Source organism: Phoca vitulina, unplaced genomic scaffold (genome assembly GCF_004348235.1).
Source record: "Phoca vitulina isolate PV1807 unplaced genomic scaffold, GSC_HSeal_1.0 scaffold46, whole genome shotgun sequence".
Classification (NCBI taxonomy): Eukaryota; Metazoa; Chordata; class Mammalia; order Carnivora; family Phocidae; genus Phoca; species Phoca vitulina.
Window position 1 is genome coordinate 7,373,740 of NW_022589749.1, and position 24,266 is coordinate 7,398,005.

At 45.7% G+C, this 24,266-nt stretch overlaps 2 protein-coding genes across 4 annotated transcripts in view; one reads left to right on the forward strand and one right to left on the reverse strand.

Annotated features, from left to right (window-relative positions):
• The window catches only part of BRAP (BRCA1 associated protein), a 93,611-nt gene that overhangs the window by 21,253 nt on the left and 48,092 nt on the right, over window positions 1–24,266 (forward strand). The gene's annotated exons all lie outside the window — the stretch shown is intronic.
• Window positions 4,347–24,266, reverse strand: part of ACAD10 (acyl-CoA dehydrogenase family member 10) — a 38,235-nt gene continuing 18,315 nt past the window's right edge. Inside the window, 7 exon segments of the mRNA XM_032431226.1 lie at window positions 4,347–5,669; window positions 5,672–5,838; window positions 12,451–12,624; window positions 14,097–14,248; window positions 15,303–15,453; window positions 19,857–20,038; window positions 21,435–21,503. Coding sequence (XP_032287117.1) covers window positions 5,532–5,669; window positions 5,672–5,838; window positions 12,451–12,624; window positions 14,097–14,248; window positions 15,303–15,453; window positions 19,857–20,038; window positions 21,435–21,503 — 1,033 coding nt within the window. The 3' untranslated portion in view covers window positions 4,347–5,531.

The window sequence follows — 24,266 nt, forward strand, 5'->3', positions numbered from 1 at the left end:
CTAAACACACCAAGCTGGCAGCGAGGATCCAGGATGGAGAGGAAAGGAGAGAGGCAGGCCCTCTCATCTGCCGCCGGAGCCATGAGCTCTCTTCACAGACGCAGTCGGGCCCAGGAAAGCCACAGCCAGCAGGCAGATGGAGCTAAGACCTCACGTAATCAGATGAGTGCACGCGGGCTCCTGACTAGAAATGAGAGCTGCTGGGTTTTGTCCCCGTGAGGAATGAATCCAACATCATAAGAGCAATTGTTTCAAAAAAGTACCACGTAGAGTTGAAAATATAATGTAGAGACAAGAGGCTGAAAACCGCTACATTAACGCTGGCAGCCCGTTCTGCTCTTCCCACAGGCGCCGTCAACGTAAGGGGCACAGGCTTCAGAATCAGGTCAACCCTGCGTTCTCGGTTCCCTACGTGTGGGCAGGGGGCTAGCTTCTCAGTCCTAGTTTCCTGCTCTGTTGGATGGCTGCGATGATCCGTACCTCCTGCGGAGGTGAGGTCCACACAGCACTTAGGGAGGGCCCTGCAGAGTGAATGTAGGACGGAGGGCAGGATTCTCACTGGGCCCCTGTGCTGTTGCACACGTGATCTCACGGGAGGGGGAAGCCACTGACAGGTGACCTTCTGCCTTTCCAGCGGGGATGCCCGGGGCCCACTGAAGACAGTGGGACAGTGAAGGAGAGGTTCCCAGCGCGTCACATGTGTGATGCATCTGGTGACCCACGTAGGACCTCCGGTTCTCCTGGGCTCTGCTGCCTCTGTTGGGAGCACAGAGACAGAATCTTCTCTGCATCCTGTTTCCCAGGTAACAGCAGGGCAGAGAGAGAGACATGCTTATCAACACAGACCCAGGGAAGTGTCATGGAAAAATGAATGTCAGGCCGAATGCCTGAGATCCACCCCTGGTGACTGTGATGTAGAAGCTCTTCTCTCAGATGGAAGACTCAGGTTGGTGGCAACTGATGAGGCGACCTGAGTGAGATCACATCGGCCTAGAGCTGGCCAGGGCCCCTCACTCCCAGCTCCCTGTCCAGCAGAGCCTGGAGGGGCCCCACAGGGGTCCGGCCTGATGAGGAGGAGCTCCAGTGGGTGGTGTCCCAAGCGAGGTGCAGGGGGGGCGAAGTCCTAGCCGAATGGGAGCTGGCCTCTCCCTCTGGCAACAGAATCAGCCAGTGGGCCTTTTGCTCCTGGGCCGTATTGCACCAGAAGCTTCATGTTCCCCAAATCTGGTGCAGAACAATTAAAGATCTGAAAAGGAGAGGAGGCATTACAGTGACTCCCGTGTCCATATTCAAAATTTCAAATACCTTGAAAGCATGAGCCAGAGCTCCTTCCAAGTCACATTGCCCTCTGATACCTTCCTGAAGATTCTTCCCAAAGCCCAGCCATGAACCTCCTTTGTTGAAAGAAAACCAACTGGAACTGGGGGGCCAAAGACTCACAGAAGCCAGCCAGGCCCATGACTCGCATGGCTCCCATCTTTTCTGGAAGACTCCCATCCTGAGCTGCTTTCTTGCTCTGGCTCCAGCCAGCTGCTGGAAGCCGTCCTCCCTCATGAGCAGTTTGAGTTCGGATGTGTTCCTGCAGCCAGTGAAGCCAGAGGGAAGCCCGAAACATAGGAGGGGGACTGGTGTTCTTGCAGAGAACTAGTATATCCTTGCACGCTCAGGAGAATTGTAAAGGAGGAAACTCGGGAGCATACAGACATGCCCAGGAGTTCACACAAATGTGCACACTCAATGTTGGTCAGTCCTGCTCCGTATTTTTATCTCAGAATCCGTCTCCAAGGGTAGGAAAAGCTTCCAAAGTCTTTCAGCCTTGGCTTTCTCCAGGAAAAATAAGTCAGGGAACTACAGTGGATGATTTTTTATTTTGGCCTATGGAAAATCATGAAAGGGATTGGAAGGAGGAAAGTAGAGAGCCAGAAACGAAGTGTGTGCCAAAAATAATGATGTGAGTCAGCATCATCGGGCTGGAGAGAAAGCCTGCAGATTTGTGGGTGGGGTGAGCACGAGGAGGCCTGGGGTGTGGGGTCCTAGCTGTGATGGTGGCTGTCGGTTCACTCCCTGCAGTCTCCATATCCCAGACACCCCACATACCCCACCCTCCACCGTTGTTAGCATTACTAGGGTTGTAATGAATCTTCTAGAACATGCGCCGTGAACACAGGAGACTGAAGGATCCGTTAGCGTGCCTGATAGGAACCAGGCCCAGTACATGTGGCGGCAGCCTCAGCCGCTTTGATATGGTGCACAAGCAGACCCCCGAACCAGCTTCCCTACTGAGGGGACAAGTAACCCCAGATTTCTAAATGTAGCTCCTAGCCAGGTAACTAGGAAGTCTAGCCTGAGGGTGAGGAGCTCGGGCCTTCGTTCAGATTATCCAGTTTAGCACCATTCCTGACATACCTGCCGGGCAAGATATTTGATCAGTTTCTTCATCTGTGAAACGGGACATAACTACCCATCCATCAGTCAGGACTACTGAGTTGTAGCAGTAAACACCAAGTGTCGCTAACTAACAGGAAAAAAGGAACTGAATGGAAAGGTTCTCAGGAGCTCAGGTTAGAGAATGAGGCTCTGAAACAGACACCCTAGAGGATCACAGGGGACAGGACGCTCAGCAGTCCTCCTGAGGAATGAGTGAATGCCAATGTTTCTTCTTGAAAATACTGTTCACTTTCCCAATTCCGGACAGTCTGGCTGGCCTCGCTTGGCGCATGTGCCCACTTCTTGGCCAAGGAGGGCTGGACTGGCACCCTGAAAATTTGGCCACTGTATCCAAAGGGGGGAAAGGAGTGCCCCCAGATGAAACTGGGATGCTGCCACCGAGAAAGGGGACCGAACCCTAGGCAGCCCAAAGACCTAAGGAGGGTCCACGACGCCCACCTGACTGGGCTGTTTTAAGGGTTAAATGAGATGACACAGGGAATATGAAGTGTCTGACACAGAAGCCGACGGCTGCACTAAATGTTAGTGATCATGAATATAATCACCGTCACTTCTTCTTACGGGGAGGGGTCCAGCTAGCCTGACTTTTACACCGATTATCGGGCCTGGTCTAATGACGTATTTTCAGTATCAGTACATGCACTGGTCTCACCGTTTGTATTAAGCTCAGTAGCTCTGAATGCAATGACCAAGGAGCGAAAGGGCAGATTAATTGGAACAAATAAAGTAGGCTGGGGGCTGGGGAGTAAGAAGCAAGGGAGTTCTGAAGAGGCAGAATTAAGGAAATGGATCTAATTATGTCCTTGTGTATGTGTGGGGAACCCACAGAATTTGAACCCAGGAGCTCTGGACAGGAATCCAGACGCTAGTATTCCTAGCTGGACAAATCTCTGGACAAATCCGTTTCTTTTCCTTTAAATTGAGGTTAACAAGGCATACCTCACAGGATTTGTGAAATGCACCGGAAATGGCCAAATTCATCTTCCTATTTATGGGAGTAATGACACTTGGGATAAAAGCCATGAGCTACAGTTTCACCACTTTACCCACAAATCTTACTTATCATCATGTTCCCATTCAGATATAACTGGAAGTAGAAAGATCCCTACTCTAGGTTTTGCCTCGGCATTCCTTTTAGAGTCTGGAGGTGTTTGCATGAGTGTTTCCTTTTCTAGTGCTTCTGTGCCCTTGACCAGCTTACATTACATGCGCGAGGATGAAGTATGCTGGTGGGAAGCAGTGGTGGGAAGAGCAATTCACGCATTACTGATGGGGGCATAAATTAGTAAGCACCTTCCTGATCAAAACTTGGCAATATTTGGGCGCCTGGCTGGCTCAGTTGGTGGAGTGTGTGACTCTTGATCTCAGGGTTGTGAGTTTGAGCCCCATGTTGGGTGTAGAGATTACTTAAAAATTTAAAAATCTTTTTAAAAACCTTGGCAACATTTATTAAAACATTAAATGGTCTCATTCTTGGACCAGTATTTTTACTTAAAAGAATTTATCCTGTCGAGAAACAGTAAATGTACATAGAAATGCGTAAGAACATTCAATGCACCTTGCTTGCACAGGACCCAGACCACCTTCTTCTTTTTCTTTCTCTCTCTCTTTCTTTCTTTCTTAGTAGGCTCCATGCCCAGCGTGGAGCCCAACTCAGGGCTTGAACTCATGGCCCTGAGATCAAGACCTGAGCTGAGATCATGAGTCGGACGCTTAACCGACTAAGCCACCCAGGCACCCCAAATCACCTTCTTATGCTGGAGGACTCCCTCACTATATAAATTTTGATGGGATCAAGGCAGAGTCTCCTACTGCAGAATGTGAAGGGGGCCAGACATGCCCTCCTTCTCCCTGCTTCGTGGCAATGAAGGCATGGCCTTGGGACCTACTCCCCCGATCCCCTGCCCTCTGAAAATTCCCATATCAAACTCCAGAGTCCTGAGGAAGCTTCCCAAAGAACCTCCCAGCCAGCTGCTCTTGTGATAGCCTTGGCCACACTCCCTGTGGTCTGTCTTTGCTTGACTTCTAAAGCTGGGTCTTCAGCCTCCCTGTCCATGTCAGCAGCTAGCTAATGTCCTTTGCTGCTTAAGTGATCCAGAATGATGTAGCCTGCCAAATGAGACACCCTCAGTGTCCCTCAGCCAAGGGGAGGATAGACAAATTACGTACACCCATACTGCGAAAACCCTGGACAGTCCATCTCCAGGTGCTGATGTGTCATTAAATTAACTAAGCAAGTGGGAGATGCGAATGTATACAACAATCCCATTACAACATAGGAATATGTTAGTATGTAATAGAGAAAAGCAGCTGGGAGCCTAATACACCAAGCTGTTGACAGTAATTATTTCAGAGAGCAGAGAATTTTACAGAAGTCTTTCTATGTCATGAACTCTTTTTTATACTCTTGTCATGTTTGAGCTTTGGTTATTTTGCAATCGGCTTGTAACCAGAAAAAAGTGATAATGCCATTTTATTAAAAAGTAGGTGGTGGCTGCATCATAGGCAAAATGTGTGCTCCTCCTGAAGATCTCAAATAACTTAAAAACTCACACAAGCCAAGACTCCTCCTGACAAAGAACAGAAGGAATTTCCATTATCACTAACGTGGTGTCCCTGTCTGTCAACAGCTGGCAGTGGGCTCTAGCCCTCTGGCTTTGACATTACGGATTCTTAAAGAGAGACTTTATGAACTGATGCATTTTATTTCACATGGCTTCAAATTGACATAATACAAATATGCATAAAATAACGAGCCCACGTGTCCCGGGGCACGAACCACAGACGTGGCAGGTCCTCGGCCGGGGCTGAGTTACCCGGCGAGGACACGGTCTCACAGAAAGAGCCATGAAGTGAAAACTGAGGCATCTTAGAGCTAGCTCTTCCCGACAATGATGGAAAGCAAAGATAATTCACCTCGGCCCTCCCATCTCTTCCCTGCCTCCGAGGGGAACAGATGTGTCCAGTCAGTGAGCTGAGGTTCTGCCGTGTTGATGACATCTTACCAACTCTCCGTTGAGGTGTTCCACCGGCAGGGAAGGGGTGCGTCCCCCACTGAGGCTTGGTGAGTCCACAGCTCTGACTCAGTGGGGTGCTGCAGTCACAGGTACAGCCCCGAGTGGTGGGGAAAGGCCCTCTGGACAGATAACCAGAGCTCCCTTTGAGGCCTGAGCTGGGGAGGAGTCTGCGAAGACGATGTAACTGCTCGCGCCGGGGGTGCTCAGCAGGGGCTGTGACCAGCCTGAGTGTGGCAGGACCTCACTAGTGGTTTTGTGGCTGGCATCTCTTTGAAAACCCGGAACCCTTCTTTGACTGCAAAATCCCAGGCCAGGTTAGACATATATTCAGTCAGCTTTTCATTTTGTTCGGCGGCTGCCAAGCTTGCTTGCCCTAAGCAGAAGCAAAGAAAAACAGTGATTACTCCCAAACAACCCTTCCTAATAATGCTATTAGCAGCGACTATCATTTGCGGAGCACTTGCCACGTTCCAGACACGGTGCTAAGTGCTCTGCGTGTATGATTATAGCTCACTGAATTCCTGAAGCACGACGACGGTTTTATTCCCCACTTTACGGACAAGGATCTGGGTCTTAGAGAGGAGGCGTGCCCACGCTTCCATCAGTGGGCTGGGAGCCAGGAGTCAAGCTCAGCTGGACTGCTCCCTGCTCCTCCCCTCTAAAGAAACTAATGAAATCAGGAAGACCCCCGGTCGCTTCTGCTGTCACCGGTGGGCTATTGAGAGCCCTGCACTACCCTAAACTGTCCCTGCTGCAAAACTGTTACAGGGTCACTGGGGACCAGATTAGTGGCTCGTCTCTGGACCCCGCTCTGCACAGATCACTGCTCCCTTCTTTTTTAAATACATGCATCAAGGCATTTTTGGAGAAGGATTTTTTTAATGTAAAAATTTTTTAAGATTTATTTATTTCAGAGAAAAAGAGCAAGTGTGCACGTATTCTAGCACATGCATGCGTGCAAGGGGAGGGGAGACAGAGGGAGAGGGGAAGCAGACTCCCCGCTGAGCAGGGAGTCCACACGGGGCTCCATCCCACAACCCTGAGATCATGACCTGAGCTGAAACCAAGAGTCGGGCACCTAACTGACTGAGCCACCCAGGCGCCCCTTAATGTACATTTTTTTAAAAATTGAGGTATAGTGTATATACACCCTCTTTATAAAAGTGTACAATTCTGAGTTTTGTCAGGTAACCAGCACTGTCATCAAGATACAAAATATGCCCATCATCCCCAAATTTCCGTGGTGTCCCTTTGTAAACTCAATCCTTTGCCCCAGCCTCTGGCAACACTAATCTATTTCTTTTTTTTTTTTAATCTTTTTTTTGGATCTCTATTTCTGTAGTTGGTCTTTCCTGGAATGTCACAGAAGTATATACATCATAGGGCGTGTAGTCTTTCAGCACAGCTTTTGGGATTCGGTGGACTGCATCTGACATCCACCCATGAAGTGTGTGTATTGTGTCCTTATCGTGAGCTTCTTTACAGCCAGCTCTCCTAGGTTATTTTTAGCCTTTCCACATTCTAAATATTTTTTTTTAAAGATTATATTTATCTATTTGACAGAGAGAAAGTGAGAAAGGGAACACAAGCAGGGGGAGTGGGAGAGGGAGAAGCAGGCTTCCCACCAAGCAGGGAGCCCGATGCGGGGCTCGATCCCAGGACCCTGAGATCATGACCTGAGCCCAAGAGAGACGCTTAATGACTGAGCCACCCAGGCACCCCACCTTTCCACATTCTAAAGAGACTGTGTTTTCCTCATTCTCTTTGTATCAATAAATGGATCTTTGCGGAGGCCTGCTTTTCTCCTGGCCCCTGCTGTGGTCAGTTTCCCACGAGAGCCATTTTCACGCAAGTTTGGTGTTAAAGATACTATGCTATTCCTTACAAATGAGGAACCAGATCCATCTGCTACACAGCAGGGAATGCAGGCCACTGGACAAGTCTTTACTCAGCACCTGCTCGGTGCTAGGTACGGAGCCGGGCCCCGGGGGTGGGGGGGCAGTCAGGAACCAGACAGCCCCCTTCCTGGAGCCACATGCACACTGAGGACGGAGCACAAGAGGAGCGTGAAGCCACTCGCGTGGCACACAGGATCCTGAAACTGTCAAGTGGTGTCCTGATAGTTAATTGGGGACAATCCAATGCAGTTTATGGGTGTAGAGATTCCAGAATGGATAATTCAGAATCTACTCAGCCTATCCCCAGGCACAGAAGCAGGATCCAGTGAGAACACAGTGGTCCCCTAGAAAATGTCTACAGATAGTCAGGCCTGTTTGGCACCTCATGGACCCAGCAGCCCTCTCTTAATTAAATATTTCTGGTTAGCTTTCATTGCAAAGCCCTAACACAAATTAGGAAAGGGTGGTTAGAGCTAATGCTGCCTGGGGGAAGGGAAAATATGGTTTCCAAGAATTCCTGCTTATTGAGACCTCTATTATCAGATCAGAGAACGTTAAACTGGAAATCCTCTGGATGCTGATTTTCTCTGGACACTGTTTTGCTCACAACTTTGTATTTTGCTAGTATCACCCGGCACAGTACCTGGCTTAGTAGAGGTTCAGATACTAGTGAATGAATGATCAATTCCCCGACTGCAACTGCCTTTCTCGTTAGAATATGGGAACCTGGCTGAGGTCCACATGCTGCCACCAGGCTTGGGGTGTTGACGACCTCAAAGCTAAGACGTTCCTGCGTACTAGCAAACCTACTGCTGGGTTTCTTTCTAATCACATTTCATTTTGGAGAATTTCAAAGACACACACAACTGGAGCAAAGAGTATAATGAATCTGCAAGTGTCTATCACTCAGCTTCAACCATCATCAGAGCATGGCCAATCTTGTTTCATTCTCTGTCATCCCCATCCTCACTGCCCTGGGTTTTTCTGAAGTAAATCCCAAACATCGCATCATAGATGTAAATCTATGAATACTTCATTTATGTCTAATAACAAAGACTTAAAAACACACAACACCATCATCACGCTTAAAAAAGTTAACTATGCCTCCTTGAGGGGCACCTGGGTGGCTCAGTCGTTAAGCGTCTGCCTTCAGCTCAGGTCATGATCCCAGGGTCCTGGGATCAAGCCCCGCGTCGGGCTCCCTGCTCGGCAGGAAGCCTGCTTCTCCCTCTGCCACTCCCCCTGCTTGTGTTCCCTCTCTCGCTGTGTCTCTCTCTGTCAAATAAATAAACAAAATCTTAAAAAAAAAAAAAAACTATGCCTCCTTGATGTCATCAACTGTCCAGTTAGAATTCAAATTTCACTATCTCATAAAAAAAATTTTTTTTTGAAGATTTTATTTATTTGACAGAGAGCAAGAGAGCACAAGCAGGGGGAATAGTAGAGGGAGAGGGAGAAGCAGGCTCCCCGCCAAGCAGGGAGCCCGATGCAGGGCTCGATCCCAGGCGCCTGAGATCATGACCTGAGCCGAAGGCAGACGCTTAACCATCTGAGCCACCCAGGCGCCTCTCATAAAAAAATTTTTTTATAATTTGTTTTTTCAAATAGGGATCTAAAGATTCAAATGCTATAATGGCTGATATGTCTTTTATTTATTTATTTTTTTTTTTTAAAGATTTATTTATTTATTTATTTGAGAGAGAGAGAGAGAGCACAAGAGGGGGGAGCGGGAGAGGGAGAAGCAGACTCCCTGCTGAGCAGGGAGCCCGATGCGGGACTCGATCCCGGGACTCCAGGATCATGACCTGAGCCGAAGGCAGTCGCTTAACCAACTGAGCCACCCAGGCGCCCCGCTGATGTGTCTTTTTTTTTTTTTTTTAAGATTTTATTTATTTATTCATTAGAGACAGAGAGAGAGAGGCAGAGGGAGAAGCAGGCTCCCAAGGAGCAGGGAGCCCGATGCGGGACTCGATCCCAGGGACCCTGAGATCATGACCTGAGCCGAAGGCAGACGCTTAACCATCTGAGCCACCCAGGCGCCCCGCTGATGTGTCTTTTAAATCTACCCCCTTTTTTAAGATTGATTGATTGATTGATTGATTGATTTTATGGGGAGAGAGAGAGAGAGAGAGCGCCAGAAAGGAGGAAGGAGGAGTAGAGGGAGAGGGAGAAAGAGAACCTGAGGCAGACTTCCCCTTGAGCGTGGAGCCCTATGTGGGTGCTTGGTACTTGATCTCACGACCCTGAGATCATGACCTGAGCTGAAACCAAGAGTCAGATGCTGGACACTCAACCGACTGAGCCACCCAGGTGCCCCTTAAGTCCCTTTTGATCTGCAGGTTCCATTTTCATCTTTTCTCTTCCCCCCTGACATTCATTTGTTGAAGAATCTGTGAAGTATCCCCGAATCTGGACTTGGTGAGCAGCTGTGCCCCAGGGGTCCTGTTTAACATGCTCCTCTGAACCCTATTTCCTGTGAGGTGGTAGTTAGCACTACAGACTCGGTCAGATCCAGGTCTGACTTTTGGGAGAAGCACCGGGAGGTACGTAATGTCTGGCCGTCTCTCTCTTGCTGATGTTAGCACCATTGATGCTTATTTTCCAGATCCATTAATGTATTAGGGGTGGATAATTGGTGATCTGTTAATTCTGTCATTCTGTCTGGGATGCTTCCCTAGAGAGAAGCTTTCTCTCATCAGTTACTTGGTTAGCCTGACCTAGAACTTGTATACGAAAGGCAGGATAAATCCTTGATTTTTTTTTCTCCTTTATTTATCAATTTTTAGAATAATGGGTTGGTTCCCTGGTGTGCTCCAAAGCCACCAATGAGATTTTGACTCTTTTAGTGTTGCTCTTTACTCATGGATGTAAACACACTTGATGGGTTTCCATCCATTTTTCTCCATCCTTACTGGTGCTCAGTGTATCCTGTCGTTAGCACATGGGGGCCTGTTCAGGCTGACTCCTGGGTGCAGTAGATGTGACCCCAGTCGTCTTCCACAGCTCCCTCGCCTACTGGTATGACAAGTGCTCCAGGCTCACCTGCAGACGTCCTGCCCTTGACCTGAACACAGTCACTTCTCTAAGAAGTCCCAGTTCCTTTTGGTGGAAATGGAATTTAGAGATTATGACATGGGGAAAACTGGGAGTACAGAATGCTACTAGGATAGCCACCATTTCTAGGACTTTCTGGCAGGTTCTATGTGCTTTCTTTCTGCCCGTCTTCCTTTCCACATAGGAAGCAAACTGTAATCTGCCTTCTATCTTCTTTTTTTTTTTTTAAAGATTTTATTTATTTATTTGACAGAGAGAGAGCACAAGTAGGCAGAGTGACAGGTAGATGGAGAGGGAGAAACAGGCTCTCTGCTGAGCAGGGAGCCGGATGTGGGGCTCGATCCCAAGACCCCAGGATCATGACCTGAGCCGAAAGCAGCCGCTTAACGGACTGAGCCACCCAGGCGCCCCTGCCTTCTATCTTCTTAACTAATTTAGGAGAGAGATTATTTGATTTGCTATCCTATAAGATCTAGAATTAAAACCAGTAAGATTGTGCCATACTCTCATATATATACATATGTGTGTGTGTATATATATACGTAAACACTCTGTAGGTGATACGTTCGTTTATATATACATATCCGACTCAACTGTCGACACTTAACTTTTCTTCCCAGAAGTTCAGATGAACAAGATATAATGTAGAACTAACTCCCAGCTAGTTCAATAAAGCATTTTCCCATGTATGGAGAAGCACCATCTAAGAAAACATTATCTTTTTTCTCCTTCAGCAATCCTCTTACTGGGCAATTTGGCGACATTACAAATTTTAAAATGCACATAGTTTAACTTAGCAATTCTAATTCTGGGAATTTATCCTTCAGGTATATTCACACGTGTGAAAAAGGATGTTCACCAACCACCATTTGTGATTGCAAAAATGTGCAAACAATCCAAAAATATGTCATTAGGAGAATGGGTTAAATAAATTACGCTACATCCATACAATGGAACATACTATAGAAATCAAAAAGAATGATGTATATCTGCACATACTCATGTGGAAAGGTCTCTATGAAATATTGTTAAGTGCAAAAAAAAAGCAAGGAATGTATCTTATGTTGTTGTAAAGTATATATATGATAATCATATATATGTGTATATCCTATATGTACACACATCATATCCTATATGTATACATACACAAATATTTCATAGGAATTCTTAAGCATAAAAAATTTTAAAATCAAGGTACAAAAAATGCATGTAGGCTGATCACATTTTTGTAAAACTTAGAGAGAGAGAGGGACGCCTGGGTGGCTCAGTTGGTTAAGCGTCTGCCTTTGGCTCAGGTCACGATCCCACAGTCCTGAGATGGAGCCCAGCATCAGGCTCCTTGCTCTGCCGGGAGCCTGCTTCTCCCTCTCCCTCTCCTGCTCCCCCTGCTTGTGCTCTCTCTCTCCCTGGCAAATAAATAAATAAATAAATAAATAAATAAATAAATAAATAAAATCTTAAAAAAAACCTTAGAGATAAGATAGATACACAGAAAAAAATGGGGGGCCCATTAATGGTAGTATTTATCTTTAAGAAATGATACTGAGAAGAAAGGAAAATGATTTTGTATTCTTCTTTATGATTTAATTCTTATGTAGGTTTTTACTTTAATTTTTTTGTATGTTATGTTAATACTTTTTTAAATGTTTGGGCATGTGGGTGGCTCCATCGGTTGAGCTTCCGACTTGTGATTTAGGTTCAGGTCATGATCTCATGGGTCGTGAGCTCGAGCCTCAAGTCGGGCTCTGTGCTCAGTGGGGATTCTGCTTGAGATTCTCTCTCTCCCTCTGCCCTTCCCTCCACTTGCACATGCTCGCTCTCTCTCTCTAATGAATAAATAACTCTTAAAAATAATTTTTAAAAGTTTAAATGTTTTAAAGAATATATATATGTGCCATTAATGACAGATGGTTGAATTAACTGAATCTTGTAGAATTCTGGCAAACTGGTCCCTCCAAAGCCTCTGTGGCCACAGGGGGGTTCCTAGGGGGAGAAGCTGCGTGGCTGTGATTCCGACCCTGAGGCAGCATTACCTGGGAGCGAGCGCTTGTAGACTCCTTGCAGGGTTGCAGCCATGCGGAAAAAGGAGAAAGCCATGTAAAAGTTCCAGTCCTCAGGGGGAGGGATCTCCAAGTGATGGCAGTACATCCTGAAATACTCCTCTGCGGTAGGGATGCCCAGCTGAGTGAAATCACAGTCACGCAAACCTGAGGCGACAGACAGAGCCATCTCTGGGTGGGCAGTCAGTGACCTCCCCACCCCCCTGTGGCCGCAGGGATCTAAATTATGAAAATCATTTCCTCCCTTGGCAATGAGCTTCACAGCTAGTTCACAGGCTCAACTCCTTATTTCAGCAGCTCTTCTGCCCTCATAAGGCTGGGATCCCGGCTTGAAGCTATTCACAAATTGGCCCTCAAAAGTTTCAGACTAAATTGGCAGTAAAGGCAGGGCGCCTGGGTGGCTCAGTTGGTTAAGCGTCTGCCTTCGGCTCAGGTCATGATCCCAGCATCCTGGGATTGAGTCCCGCATGGGCTCCCTGCTCAGCGGGGCGTCTGCTTCTCCCTCTCCCTCTGCCCCTCCCCCCTCGCTCATGCTCTCTTGCTCTCTCTCTCTCTTATGAATAAATAAAATCTTTAAAAAAAATAAATTGGCAGTAAAGGAAGGAATAAGAGGCCTCCATTTCCATCTGGACCATAGTTCAGGGTGGATGCATATTATTTTCCATCAGCCATTTGATAAAAAATGGTACTGAAAGAAAAATCCTGATCCCGGGGCACCTGGATGGCTCAGTTGGTTAAGCATCCAACTCTTGATCTCAGCTCAGGTCTTGATCTCAGGGTCGTGAGTTCAAGACCCACACTGGGCTCCATGCTGGGCGTGGAGCCTACTTTAAAAAAAAAAAGATCCTGCCAAATTATGAAAAAAATAATTACAACAAATAAACATTTTTACTGATTTGCTTCATTTGTAACCTTCTCATGGCTTAGAAGCATGTAACACATTTTGTTCCTAGGACTTTGTCCAGGATACACCTTATAATATAGGCGAAGTTATTCCTACAAAGATGTTCACTGCCTTTTTTGTGAGGGTTGGGGGGAAGTAATATAAAAGAAATCAGAAACAAATTAAATATCCAAATATAATCAAATGTCTTAAGTTAATTCTATTCAATAAAATCCTATTCCATGATTAAAAATGATGCTGTAGAAAAAATACTTAATGGCATGAAAGCATGTCCAAAATACATAATTGAGAAAAGGCTGGCCACAAAATCATAGAATCGCGTTTTCATTTAAACAAACGTATGTACGCACACAGAAAGATGAAAATGTTGGCAATGGTCATGTCTGGGTCTATCCACGACTTTAACTTTTCCTTTTGTTATCTGTTGGCTCCAACATTTTAAAATAAACTTGTATTTTTAATTTAGAAAATTAAATAGAAATTAGTTGTGTAAAAACATAAGAGGGGTCTGTGCACACATCCTTCTCACTTAAAATACACCCTACCATCTCCCCGCACTGATAGGAATGCATTCCAAGTACATTTTCCACCCAAACCACCAGGACCTCAATTTCATGCGCCCACACCAACAGCCATCACCGCTACCTTTGTGCCTCGGGTGTTCTGAGAATGGAGCTGCCTCGTTCCCTCCTCCTTGCCCCTGAGCAGTTCCTACCTCGCAGCAGGGAACCGGGAAAACTGGATGGCAGGTAGTGAGCCAGGCAGCTGAAGGCCACGTCCGCAAGGGGGTCGCCTAAGGTAGAGAGCTCCCAGTCAAGGACAGCAAGTACCTCAGCCTTCTCTGGATGGAACAGCAGGTTGTCCAACCTGAATAAGCCACAGAAGGAATGGAGAGACAGCTCTAAGGAAAACTGAGCACTGGGGCGTGTTCTGTGCTGGGTGTCTTCCATTTGCCCCTCCAAATGCACTCCGCACCCCCTTAGCCCCTCGGTGCCCCTGTCCACGAGCTCCCCTGCCCTCTGGCTCCAGTGGGCTCAGCCAATGAGGACACCAGCAGGAGACGGGGAAGGGGGCAGATGGCTGAGGGACGCTGTATTCCTCTCCGAGGGGCCAGTTTCGGTCAGGTAGCCCTCTCCACATAGCGATCCTCTCTGGGTTCTGGTAATCCCTCCTTCCCTGTGATGGGTTTAAAACAGGTCTGCAAGTTCTTGGACACTCCTTCCACAGAAGGAAGAGTCTAAGTCTTTGCTGCCTGAAGCAGTAGGCTTCTAACAATTATAACGCAGGTGGAAGTGATGCCAAGTGACTCCAGAGCCTCGCTCAGAAAAGGGCATCAGCTCCCAAACAGCGCTCTCTTGGAACACACACCTTTGCAGCTCTGAGCCCCCAGGGAAGCAGTCCAGATACCCAGAAGCCGCTATGCTGGAGAGACCGTGTGGGGACCACAAAGAGACAGAGAGAGGCCCAAGGCCCAGCTGTTCAGTCTTCTCTGCCCCAGGGCCAGGCACAGGAGCAACCCTCCAGGAGATCCCAGCGCCCAGCCTGACAGCCACCCCAGCTGAAACAAGTGATCCTGTCCCCAGACCGCAGATTCGTGAGCACAACAACTTCTGTCGTTGTTTGTAGCCGTGCGATTTGGGAGATTTTTATGTGGTCATAGTAACTGGAGCACCTGTGTGCACTTTCAAACCTGGGGGCAACAGGACAGCCCCCAGTCATAACGAATTATCTGGCCCCAAATGTCCACAGGCCAAGGTGGAGAGACCCTGCCTTAGAAGGTCATGCACACGTAGATCCTTTGTAAAGGGAATCCTCCTCAACTGTAAATTGGGCTCAGGCCAGCTGCTTAATTCCCTCTTCAACTGCCCTGGCCATCATTTTTCACATCTAGATATTCACCCCTCCTCATAGTCGTGCTTACCTGAAGTCCCCATGCACCACCGTCGTATTCTGTCGCCTGGGAAGATGGTGGGGCAGCCACTGGATAAGCCTCTCCATCGCGGGGATGGTGCTGGTTTCTGAGGCTCGATACTGCTGAATCCAGGTTTGCACCTGCCGTGGAATATAGTCCCCTGAGGGAAAGAGAATTCGAACAGGTATGCCACTCTAACATCCTCCAAAGGTTCCAGAAAGTAACCAAAACAGTGAAAGCCCTGATAATGCTCTTCTGATGACCTATGAGTTTCTCACAGGATGCTCCCGCCACCGTGGCTGGATCAGTGTGATGCGGGTGTTGTTCCCAGCCACAAGGCCCGAAAACCTGATCCTTGGCCCTCTCAGACTTCCTACGAGCTTCCTAGCAGCCTTTAAGAAATCCCGTTTTGGCTGAACAACAGTGGTTGGCTAAATGCATGGACTCTGGGACCAAACTGCCTGGGTGTGATTCCCGGTTCTGCCATTCTCTATCTTTGTGATCTCTGACAGGTCACTTAACATCTCTGTACCTCGGTTTTTCTTCATCAATGAGATGCTCCTCAGAGAGTTGTTGGGAGGATAAAATATGTAAAGCCCCTGGAGATGTTCCTGGCATGAATAAGTACTACATGAGCATTTGTATCATTATTCAGTTGTTTGCTAAGAAACCCAAGAGATACCACCATTGAGAAACTTTTGAGTTATATCTGGGACGGGACGCTGGAAGAAGTTCTGAAGTCAGCTCGGCTCAGTCAGGGTCTTCAGTTGATTTAACCTCTCCAAGCCTCCCTTGCTTCTTCTGTATGAATGTACTGACACCTAAATTCCATAGGACTGTTGTGAAGGCTAACCAAAATCCATACGTAACAGGCCAAATACTGAGCTGCACAGACGGCCACTCAATGAATGGTGGCCATTATTATTGTCCTGATTATTGTCAACTGACAATTATTGTCACTGTTAATATAATTAATAAACGTGTCAGCTCCCTGGCTCTAAGCCAAGCCTCCATCCCTCAGCTGAGAGAAAAATGGGCCCCAGAGGCTGAAGGGTTTGAAGACAAGATTAGAGAGATCAAGCTCCTTCTGTGGAGTCCGCTGCACAGCTGGAACGTCTAGACACCTGTCCTTTGCAAGATCTAGTTGGGCCATGAGAAGTGGAGGTCAAAGTCCACAGGAATGTAATCCAAAACAAATCAAGCCTTTAGACGTAACTTCTAGTTTTCAGAATCATAGGAAACAGAAGACAGAAGTAAATGAAACCATAGGAAATAATCAAGACAAATATATAAACCACTGACTTGGTCTGTTAAAAAATTCATTGAAAAAAACAGGTTGTGCAGGGACTGTTCTAGATTCCTTGATCAGATCCCGATTTATCGGGGGAAAAAATTCATTTATAAAAGATATAAGGGGAGGGGCACCTGGGTGGCTCAGTCAGTTAAGCATCTGACTCTTGATTTTGGCTCAGGTCATGATCTCAGGATCCTGAGATTAAGCCCCACATCGGGCTCCACACTCAGTGTGGAGTCTACTTGAGATTCTCTCCCTCTGCCCCTCCCCACCACTCTCTCTCTCTCTCTCTAAAATAAATAAATAAATCTTTTTAAAAAAAGATATAACAGGATAACTGATGAAATGGATCTGAATATGGACTGGGTTTTAGATATTCAGGGAAAATTGTAAATTTTCTTGGATGCGATAATGGTATGGGGGAATGTCCTTATTTTTAGGAAATGCCTACTGAAGTATTTAGGAGTCAAGTGTTAGGGTCTCTACAACTTTGTTAAATATATATTATTGTTAAATACATATATATATTATTATATATTTAAACACATATATATATTTAAAGAAAGAGAGAAACAGAGGGAGAGGGAAAGAGAGAAGCGAATATGGCAAAAGTTAACCATATAGTAGTGGGCATATATAGTTATTCATTGTACTATTTCACATTTCTGTAAGTTTGAAAATTATTATAATAATAAGTCAAATCCAAAAACCACAGGAGCTGAGCCAGGGAGCCTGGGTGGCTCAGTTGGTTAAACGTATGACTCCTGGTTTTGACTTAGGTCATGATCTCAGGGTCGTGGGATCGAGCCTTGCCTGGAGATCCACAGTCAGTGAGGAGTCTGCTTAAGGATTCTCTCTGTCTCCCTCTGCCCCTCCCCCAGCTCACAGGCACACATGCACACTCTCTCTTTCTGTCGAAATAAAGAAATCTTTAAAAAAAAAAAAACCATACACAGGAGTTGAGCCTTTGTGAAAGGAGCCTTTCAGGAAAATCTATATGGATTTGGGAGCTTCCACCCCAAACACACCAACTAGCGCTGCACACATTCCTTTCTCACGGGAAACAGACACGGCTGCCCCTGTGTCTCTGGCTCTATTGGCCACTGGTCTCTATCAGGCCGCCAAGGCACCGAAACATCCTTCCTCCAGCAGACTGCCCCTCTGGGATAAGAAAAGAGGATTATGTGCTCCCTGCAGGTCATTGGTGGTAGAAAGGTTCTTTATGGTAACTGGACTGTACCTAAAGGATCTTTGTCAAAAGTCCCTCTTAATTAGAAATCATGTTTGTGTGCAATCTCTCTTTTTTTTTAATAAATGCAAATGTGTACTCTTGAATAGATAATACATTCCCATGGCTTGGAATAAAGTGACAGAAGGATGTACAGTAGTCTTTCTCCCACCCTCTGCCCAGCCACTCAGCTCTTCCTACCCAAAGGCAACCCATGTGACCAGTTTCTTGGAGATACTCACTTGTGCAAGCAAATATTTAAATGTATCTGAATATGTAAATTTATTTAAATATGCCACCCTTTGCACAAAGGTAGTAGCTATTTATAGCCAATGCCCTGCCCAGCAGCTGGATCCCTGACACCACCAGAGAAATTGCAGGTTTCTTGAAAAGGAAGATCTGATGCCTCTGTAGCTGGATCGGTGAACGTGAAGCATGATGAAGCTGCTGTATGCTATTAGGCTCAAAACACGGCCAGTGGCCCTTGGGTCACATGAAATCACATCGGATTTCTGCTCTGCCTCTTTGTGCTAAGAGGTCAGTGGAAAGAGCATCAAAACAGTCTACTTTAAAAATAAAAGGCAAAGGATCCACTCAGACAGCACATGGGAGGGACTTCCATAAGCTGTTGTCTCTCCAGGACAGGATGTCACACTGCCCATCACTGCATCTGCCTGAGGCTTCATCTTCATTCAAAGCACTGGGGTAGCCATGGCAGCAAAGGACGGTTTTTTTAACCCAACCTTTACTATTGAGAAAACGATGACAAAGTAAGGTGACTTGCCCAACGTCCCTGACAAATTAGCATCCAACTTCTGCTCCAGTGCTCTTTCCATCTTGAAAAAATGGATCAATATGGACAACATGTGTTGTCTTTGCCTACTGGCCTTTTTACTGGTGACTAGGTCTGCCAGATAAAATACAGGATACCCAGTTAAATGTGAATTTCAGATAAACAACAAATAAATTTTTATTTCCAAATGAGGTGGAGGTTACTACTAGAGTTGGTATCTCTAGTCAACAGGTTAGAATATGGAGGGGGGGATGGCATGGATCTGGCTGTACTTAAAGGGATGGGGAGAACCCCCCAGTTTGGGCTGGGAAGTCAGCAAGCTTTCTCTGTGGTAGCAAAGTGTTTCAAACTGATTACTTGTGGGGACTCAGCTAATGTGCCTGTGGAGAGGTGGGGCTTTAGGTGACTTGGCAGAAATGGCAGGAAGGTGATGTACACAGGAGACATACTACAGCCTCTGATGTGGTCCTACGGAAAACACGTTTTGGTTAAAAGCAGAGAAAGAAAAAAACACAGCTTAGCTGGGGGATTCTTTTTGACTATAGCCAAGAATACATACTGGTCAAGAGTCAAATACTCTTGAGCTTTGCAGGGCAGAAAAAGTGAAATTCTTTGGCTCATGCTAAAGTTTGTGCATGGAGACAGTTGGTGATGGTGGTTTTAAAATTGTGTGTGTCTGTCACATTTATAGACTGCTACACTTCAATACACCTGACTTAGAAAGAAAGAGAAAGAAAGAAAGAAAGAAAGAAAGAAAGAAAGCAAGCAAGCAAGAAAGAAAGAACGAACTGACACTAACAATGAGGATGAAGAACAACTGGAACTCTCAGACAGTAAAAAAACAAGCAGAAACAAACTCTACAAACAAAATACCTTGGCATAATGGCATTTTAAAAGTCTATCCCCTGTTGAAAGAATATTTAGGGGAAAGAGTGAAAAACAGAAGAAGGTATCTTAAATACTCTTGGCCAGTACCAGAAAAAATAAAGACTGAAATGGTCCAGCAAGATCAAAGTTGCAGGGAAGAGAGATTCTGTAGGCCGTGAAGGGACGTATCCAAGGATAATATATCTAGGTAAATGACACCTCCATTAAAATGAAACTGGATTTCCAAGTAGGGGGCTAAGAAGCCCACCTCACATTTAGCAAACACTAGGTGCATTAATACCCTGACATGATGCAAATCCTGAAAACAGGGGCACCAATGAGGAACTCATCAGCACAAAAGACAAATGGCCTCTTGCTCACCGTGTTTCCCATAGTCTTCTAGGCCTGCAGCCTTGAGGTCCACACTGTGAATTTTGCACAAGACTCTGTTCATGGCAGTGTATATGGCCCGCCTCTGGCTGGGCTCCAAGCCTGGCAGAGAGGGGTCTCTGTAGATGAGGCCTGGGCAGTATTCCATTACATAGAAGGGAGTGCCAATGACCCTGGGAAGGACAGACAGGGGGTTTCAGTGGTCCAGCTCATAATATGGCAGGCTGTTAGTCATGGCATTGCTTTTTTTTTTTTTTTTTTAAGATTATTTATTTTAGAGAGCGTGTGCACATGAGAGAGAAGGGGGAGGGGCAGAGAGAGAGAGAGAGAGAATCCTCAAGCAGACTCCCCACTGAATGTGGAGCCCAACGTGGGGCTCAATCCCAGGACCCTGAGATCATGACCTGAGCTGAAAAGAGCCAGCCGCTCAACAGACTGGGCTACTCAGGTGCCCCAGCATTGCTCTTTCTGTGTGTTTGCTCCAAGTGCTGGGGAAGGAGTTCAGACCCAGAGTGCTGGACATTTCCTTTCCTTCATACATCAGCACAGAGGGTTAGAAGTACCCCATCCCCAAACCAATCCACACACACAGCCCTGTCTATACGTTTTTGCCAGCATGTTTCTCTTCTGTTTGGTCCACTCGTGGAAGCCACGGGAATGGAGATTAAGTGTGATAATGGAGGAAAGCAGCATGTTGAGAGGGGGACTTCGGAGCCATACAGAACCAGGTTTAAATCCCATCTCTGCCCCTTCCTAGCAGTGTGATCATGAGAGACTTACTAACCCTTTCTGGGCTTTGTTGTTTTAATCTGTAAAACTTCAAAGGGTTGTTTTAAGAATTAGGGGAGCAAATATACATGGATTGCCTGGTTCCAATGAGGCTTCAATAAATATCCCTTCTTCTTATTGATGTTATTTCTATCATTATCTGGTAGTGTGAGTGACACATATACCACCCTGTAATATTAAGGTGACACACCAAAATGTCATTAATCCATTCTTTAGTCATTATTAGAAACCAGTTTCCTATTCTAAAACGTTGTTTTAAAAAGGCTACCATTAAAACTGTTTATCCTGGGGCGCCTGGGTGGCTCAGTCGTTAAGTGTCTGCCTTTGGCTCAGATCATGGTTCCAGGGTCCTGGGATCAAGCCTGGCATCGGGCTCCCTGCCCGGCAGGAAGTCTGCTTCTCCCTCTCACACTCCCCCCTGCTTGTGTTCCCTCTCTCGCTGTCTCTCTCTGTCAAATAAATAAATAAAATCTTAAAAAAAAAAAAAAGGACCACAATAAAAAATTAACAAAAACAAGCAACATGAAACTAGATGGATATAAATTTTTTAAAAGATAAAAAAATGTTTTCTACCAATTTTCACAAAAGCAGGCATTTCTTTATCTTTCAGGATAACTTAAAGTTCTGTGAACTTCCAGGGGAGGTTGCTATAAAATCTCTGTTCTCTCTCACCCAAATTTTATTTGTCTTCACTTTAACAAACTGGGATTTGAGCTACTATATGGGCGTTTCTCTTCTGTAGTTTGAATATGTAATGAAAGAAAGAAATCTGAACATTACCCTGAATCTTCACAGAGGCCAAGAACTTTGGGGACAGGCACTCCACCATTGGCAAGGGCTTTCATTATCCTGCCGGAACAAAGAGAAATGAGCAACAACGCTGGCTGAATTGATGAGATTTTCTTGAAACTATTTTTCTGAATTAAAATCAGTACTTGCAGAAATTAAAACAGAATTCTAAAAAATATTCAACTGACCCCGAAATAGGCAAGAAAAACAAAAAACAGATGGGAAAAACAAAAAACAAATAGCAAAATTATAGAACTAATTCAAACATCAATAGTTACATTACATTAATTAGACTAAACATTTTAATTGAGATAGAGATTGTCATACTGCATAGAAAAGCAAGACCTAACTATATGCTGTCCACAGGAGACATTCTTTTTTTTTTTCTTTTTTAAAATTTTATTTTTTTAATTTGAGAGAGAGCATGCATGAGAGAAAGCAGGGAAAGGGGCAGAGGGAGAGAGACAGAGAGAATCCCAAGCAGACTCCGTGGTAGAGCCTGACTTGGGGCTCCATCTCATGACCCTGAGATCATGACCTGAGCAGAAATCAAGAGTCAGATGCTTAACTGACTGAGTCACCCAAGGCGCCCCCAAGGAGGAAATTTTTAAATGTTTTAAATAGAAAAGTAACTACTCAGTCATATCACCAGTATTTGGCTCCTGCTTTTGCCTGCCTGGTGTCCCTTTCCCTACTTCATGTTCTGATAATAATCCCTGGGCTTTCCTTTGGGAAACGGCTCTCTGTAGCTACTGTCAGTCCACATGGTTTGGGTGGGACTGACCCAATCCCTGGTTCCAAGGATGGGCACAAGACCCAGATTCGGCCAATCTGAACAATGCATCCTCCTGACCCCAGACGATTGTTCATATTGGCCCAGTGAGTCAATCTCAGGAGGTATGCTGGAACATTCACTAAGGTTATAGAGGAAAAAGGAGTGGAGAGATGGAGGGAGAGAGAGAATGAATGGGTCCTGATATTATTTGGGCCCCTGAATCTAGTCATGCCTGAAAGATTTAAATTATGAAGCCAATACATTTTACCTCTCCTTTTAAAAAACAAAACAAAACACTTCAGTCAGTCTAGGTGGGTGTCTGTCACTTGCAGCTGAAGAACAGTAACATGCTACCCCAACATGGTAAATATTTTGGTGTGTTCCTTTCTAATATTTTTGTTTCGGTGCAGAAGTCTTTTTATTTTATTTATTTATTTTTTTTTTTAAAGATTTTATTTGTTTATTTGACAGAGAGAGACACAGTGAGAGAGGGAACACAAGCAGGGGGAGTGGGAGAGGGAGAAGCAGGCTTCCTGCGGAGCAGGGAGCCTGATGCGGGGCTCGATCCCAGGACTTTAGGATCATGACCTGAGCCGAAGGCAGACGCTTAACGACTGAGCCACCCAGGCGCCCCCAGAAGTCTTTTTAAAAAAAAAATAGTGAAGGGAGGAGCCTGGGTGGCTCAGTTGGTTGGACGTCTGCCTTCGGCTCAGGTCATGATCCCAGGGTTCTGGGATCGAGTCCCACATCAGGCTCCCTGCTCAGCCAGGAGCCTGCTTCTCCCTCAGCCTGCCACTCCCCCTGCTTGTGCTCTGTCTCTCTGTCAAACAAATAAATAAAATCTTAAAAAACAAAACAAAACATAGGGAAGCCTGCTAGCTCAGTCGGTGGAGTGTGCAACTTGTGATCTTGGGGTTGTGGGTCTGAGTCCCATGTTGGGTGTAGGGAGTACTAAAAAAAATACAAAATGTAGTTAGGATAGTACTATATGTGGTCTGTATCTGTTTTTATTACAATTTTAACATTTTTGTGTTATTTAAGTGTACTTTTGTTGGCTGCAGTAACAGCACAATCATTAAGGCTGGGCTGTGGAATCCTACTGCCCAAGGGTGTGAGGCCAAACTCTGCCACTCACATGCTAGTTGTGTATCCCGGGGGATGTTGCTTAATGTCTTTAAGCCTCAATTTCCTCTCCAGTAAAATGGGGATCATAACAGTAAGATATCATGAGTTGTTGTGATAATGCTTTGGGTTAACAATACATCCAAAGCATTTATTATAGTGCCTGGCACATACTATACACTCAGTAAATGTCGGCTGTTACTTTCGTTGTCATTGTTGCAACAAGTAGATATGCTAAGGTTTAATCACTTCCTGATTACTGTACCATTAGGGTGTTTCCAATTTTTTATTATAAACAACATTGTGGTGGCCGTATTAATGCATAAAGCTGTTTTCCCATTTGAGAATTTTTTTTTAAAGATTTTATTTATTTATTTGACAGAGAGAGAGACAGCGAGAGAGGGAACACAAGCAGGGGGAGTGGGAGAGGGAGAAGCAGGCCTCCTGCTGAGCAGGGAGCCCAATGAGGGGCTCGATCATGACCCCGGGATCATGACCCAAGCCGAAGGCAGAGACCTAATGGCTGAGCCACCCAGGCACCCCGAGAATTACTTTTTAAAGAGAGATTCCTCTAACTGGAATTATTAGCTCTAAAAGTGTGACTACCCTGAGGTTTTTAATAAAGTGTGTCATGCTATTTTCCAAAATTCCCCAAATTGTTCAAATTTACATTTGGCATTTTACAAGCAGATACCATATTAGATTTCATCTTCGAATGCACATTTTATTCCTTTCCTAAAATGGAAATTCTCTGCATTCCTGGATTTTTGGAGTGTCACTGTAGCGCCCCAGAATTCCATAGTGCCTCTGGGAATGGTCAGAGAGCGTTCACAAGCAGGATGCATAAGAACAGAGTGGGGGGCTTCACACTTTTACGGTTTCCTTCCTGTAAATACAGACCTGCTCCTGCATGGGCACAGATATAA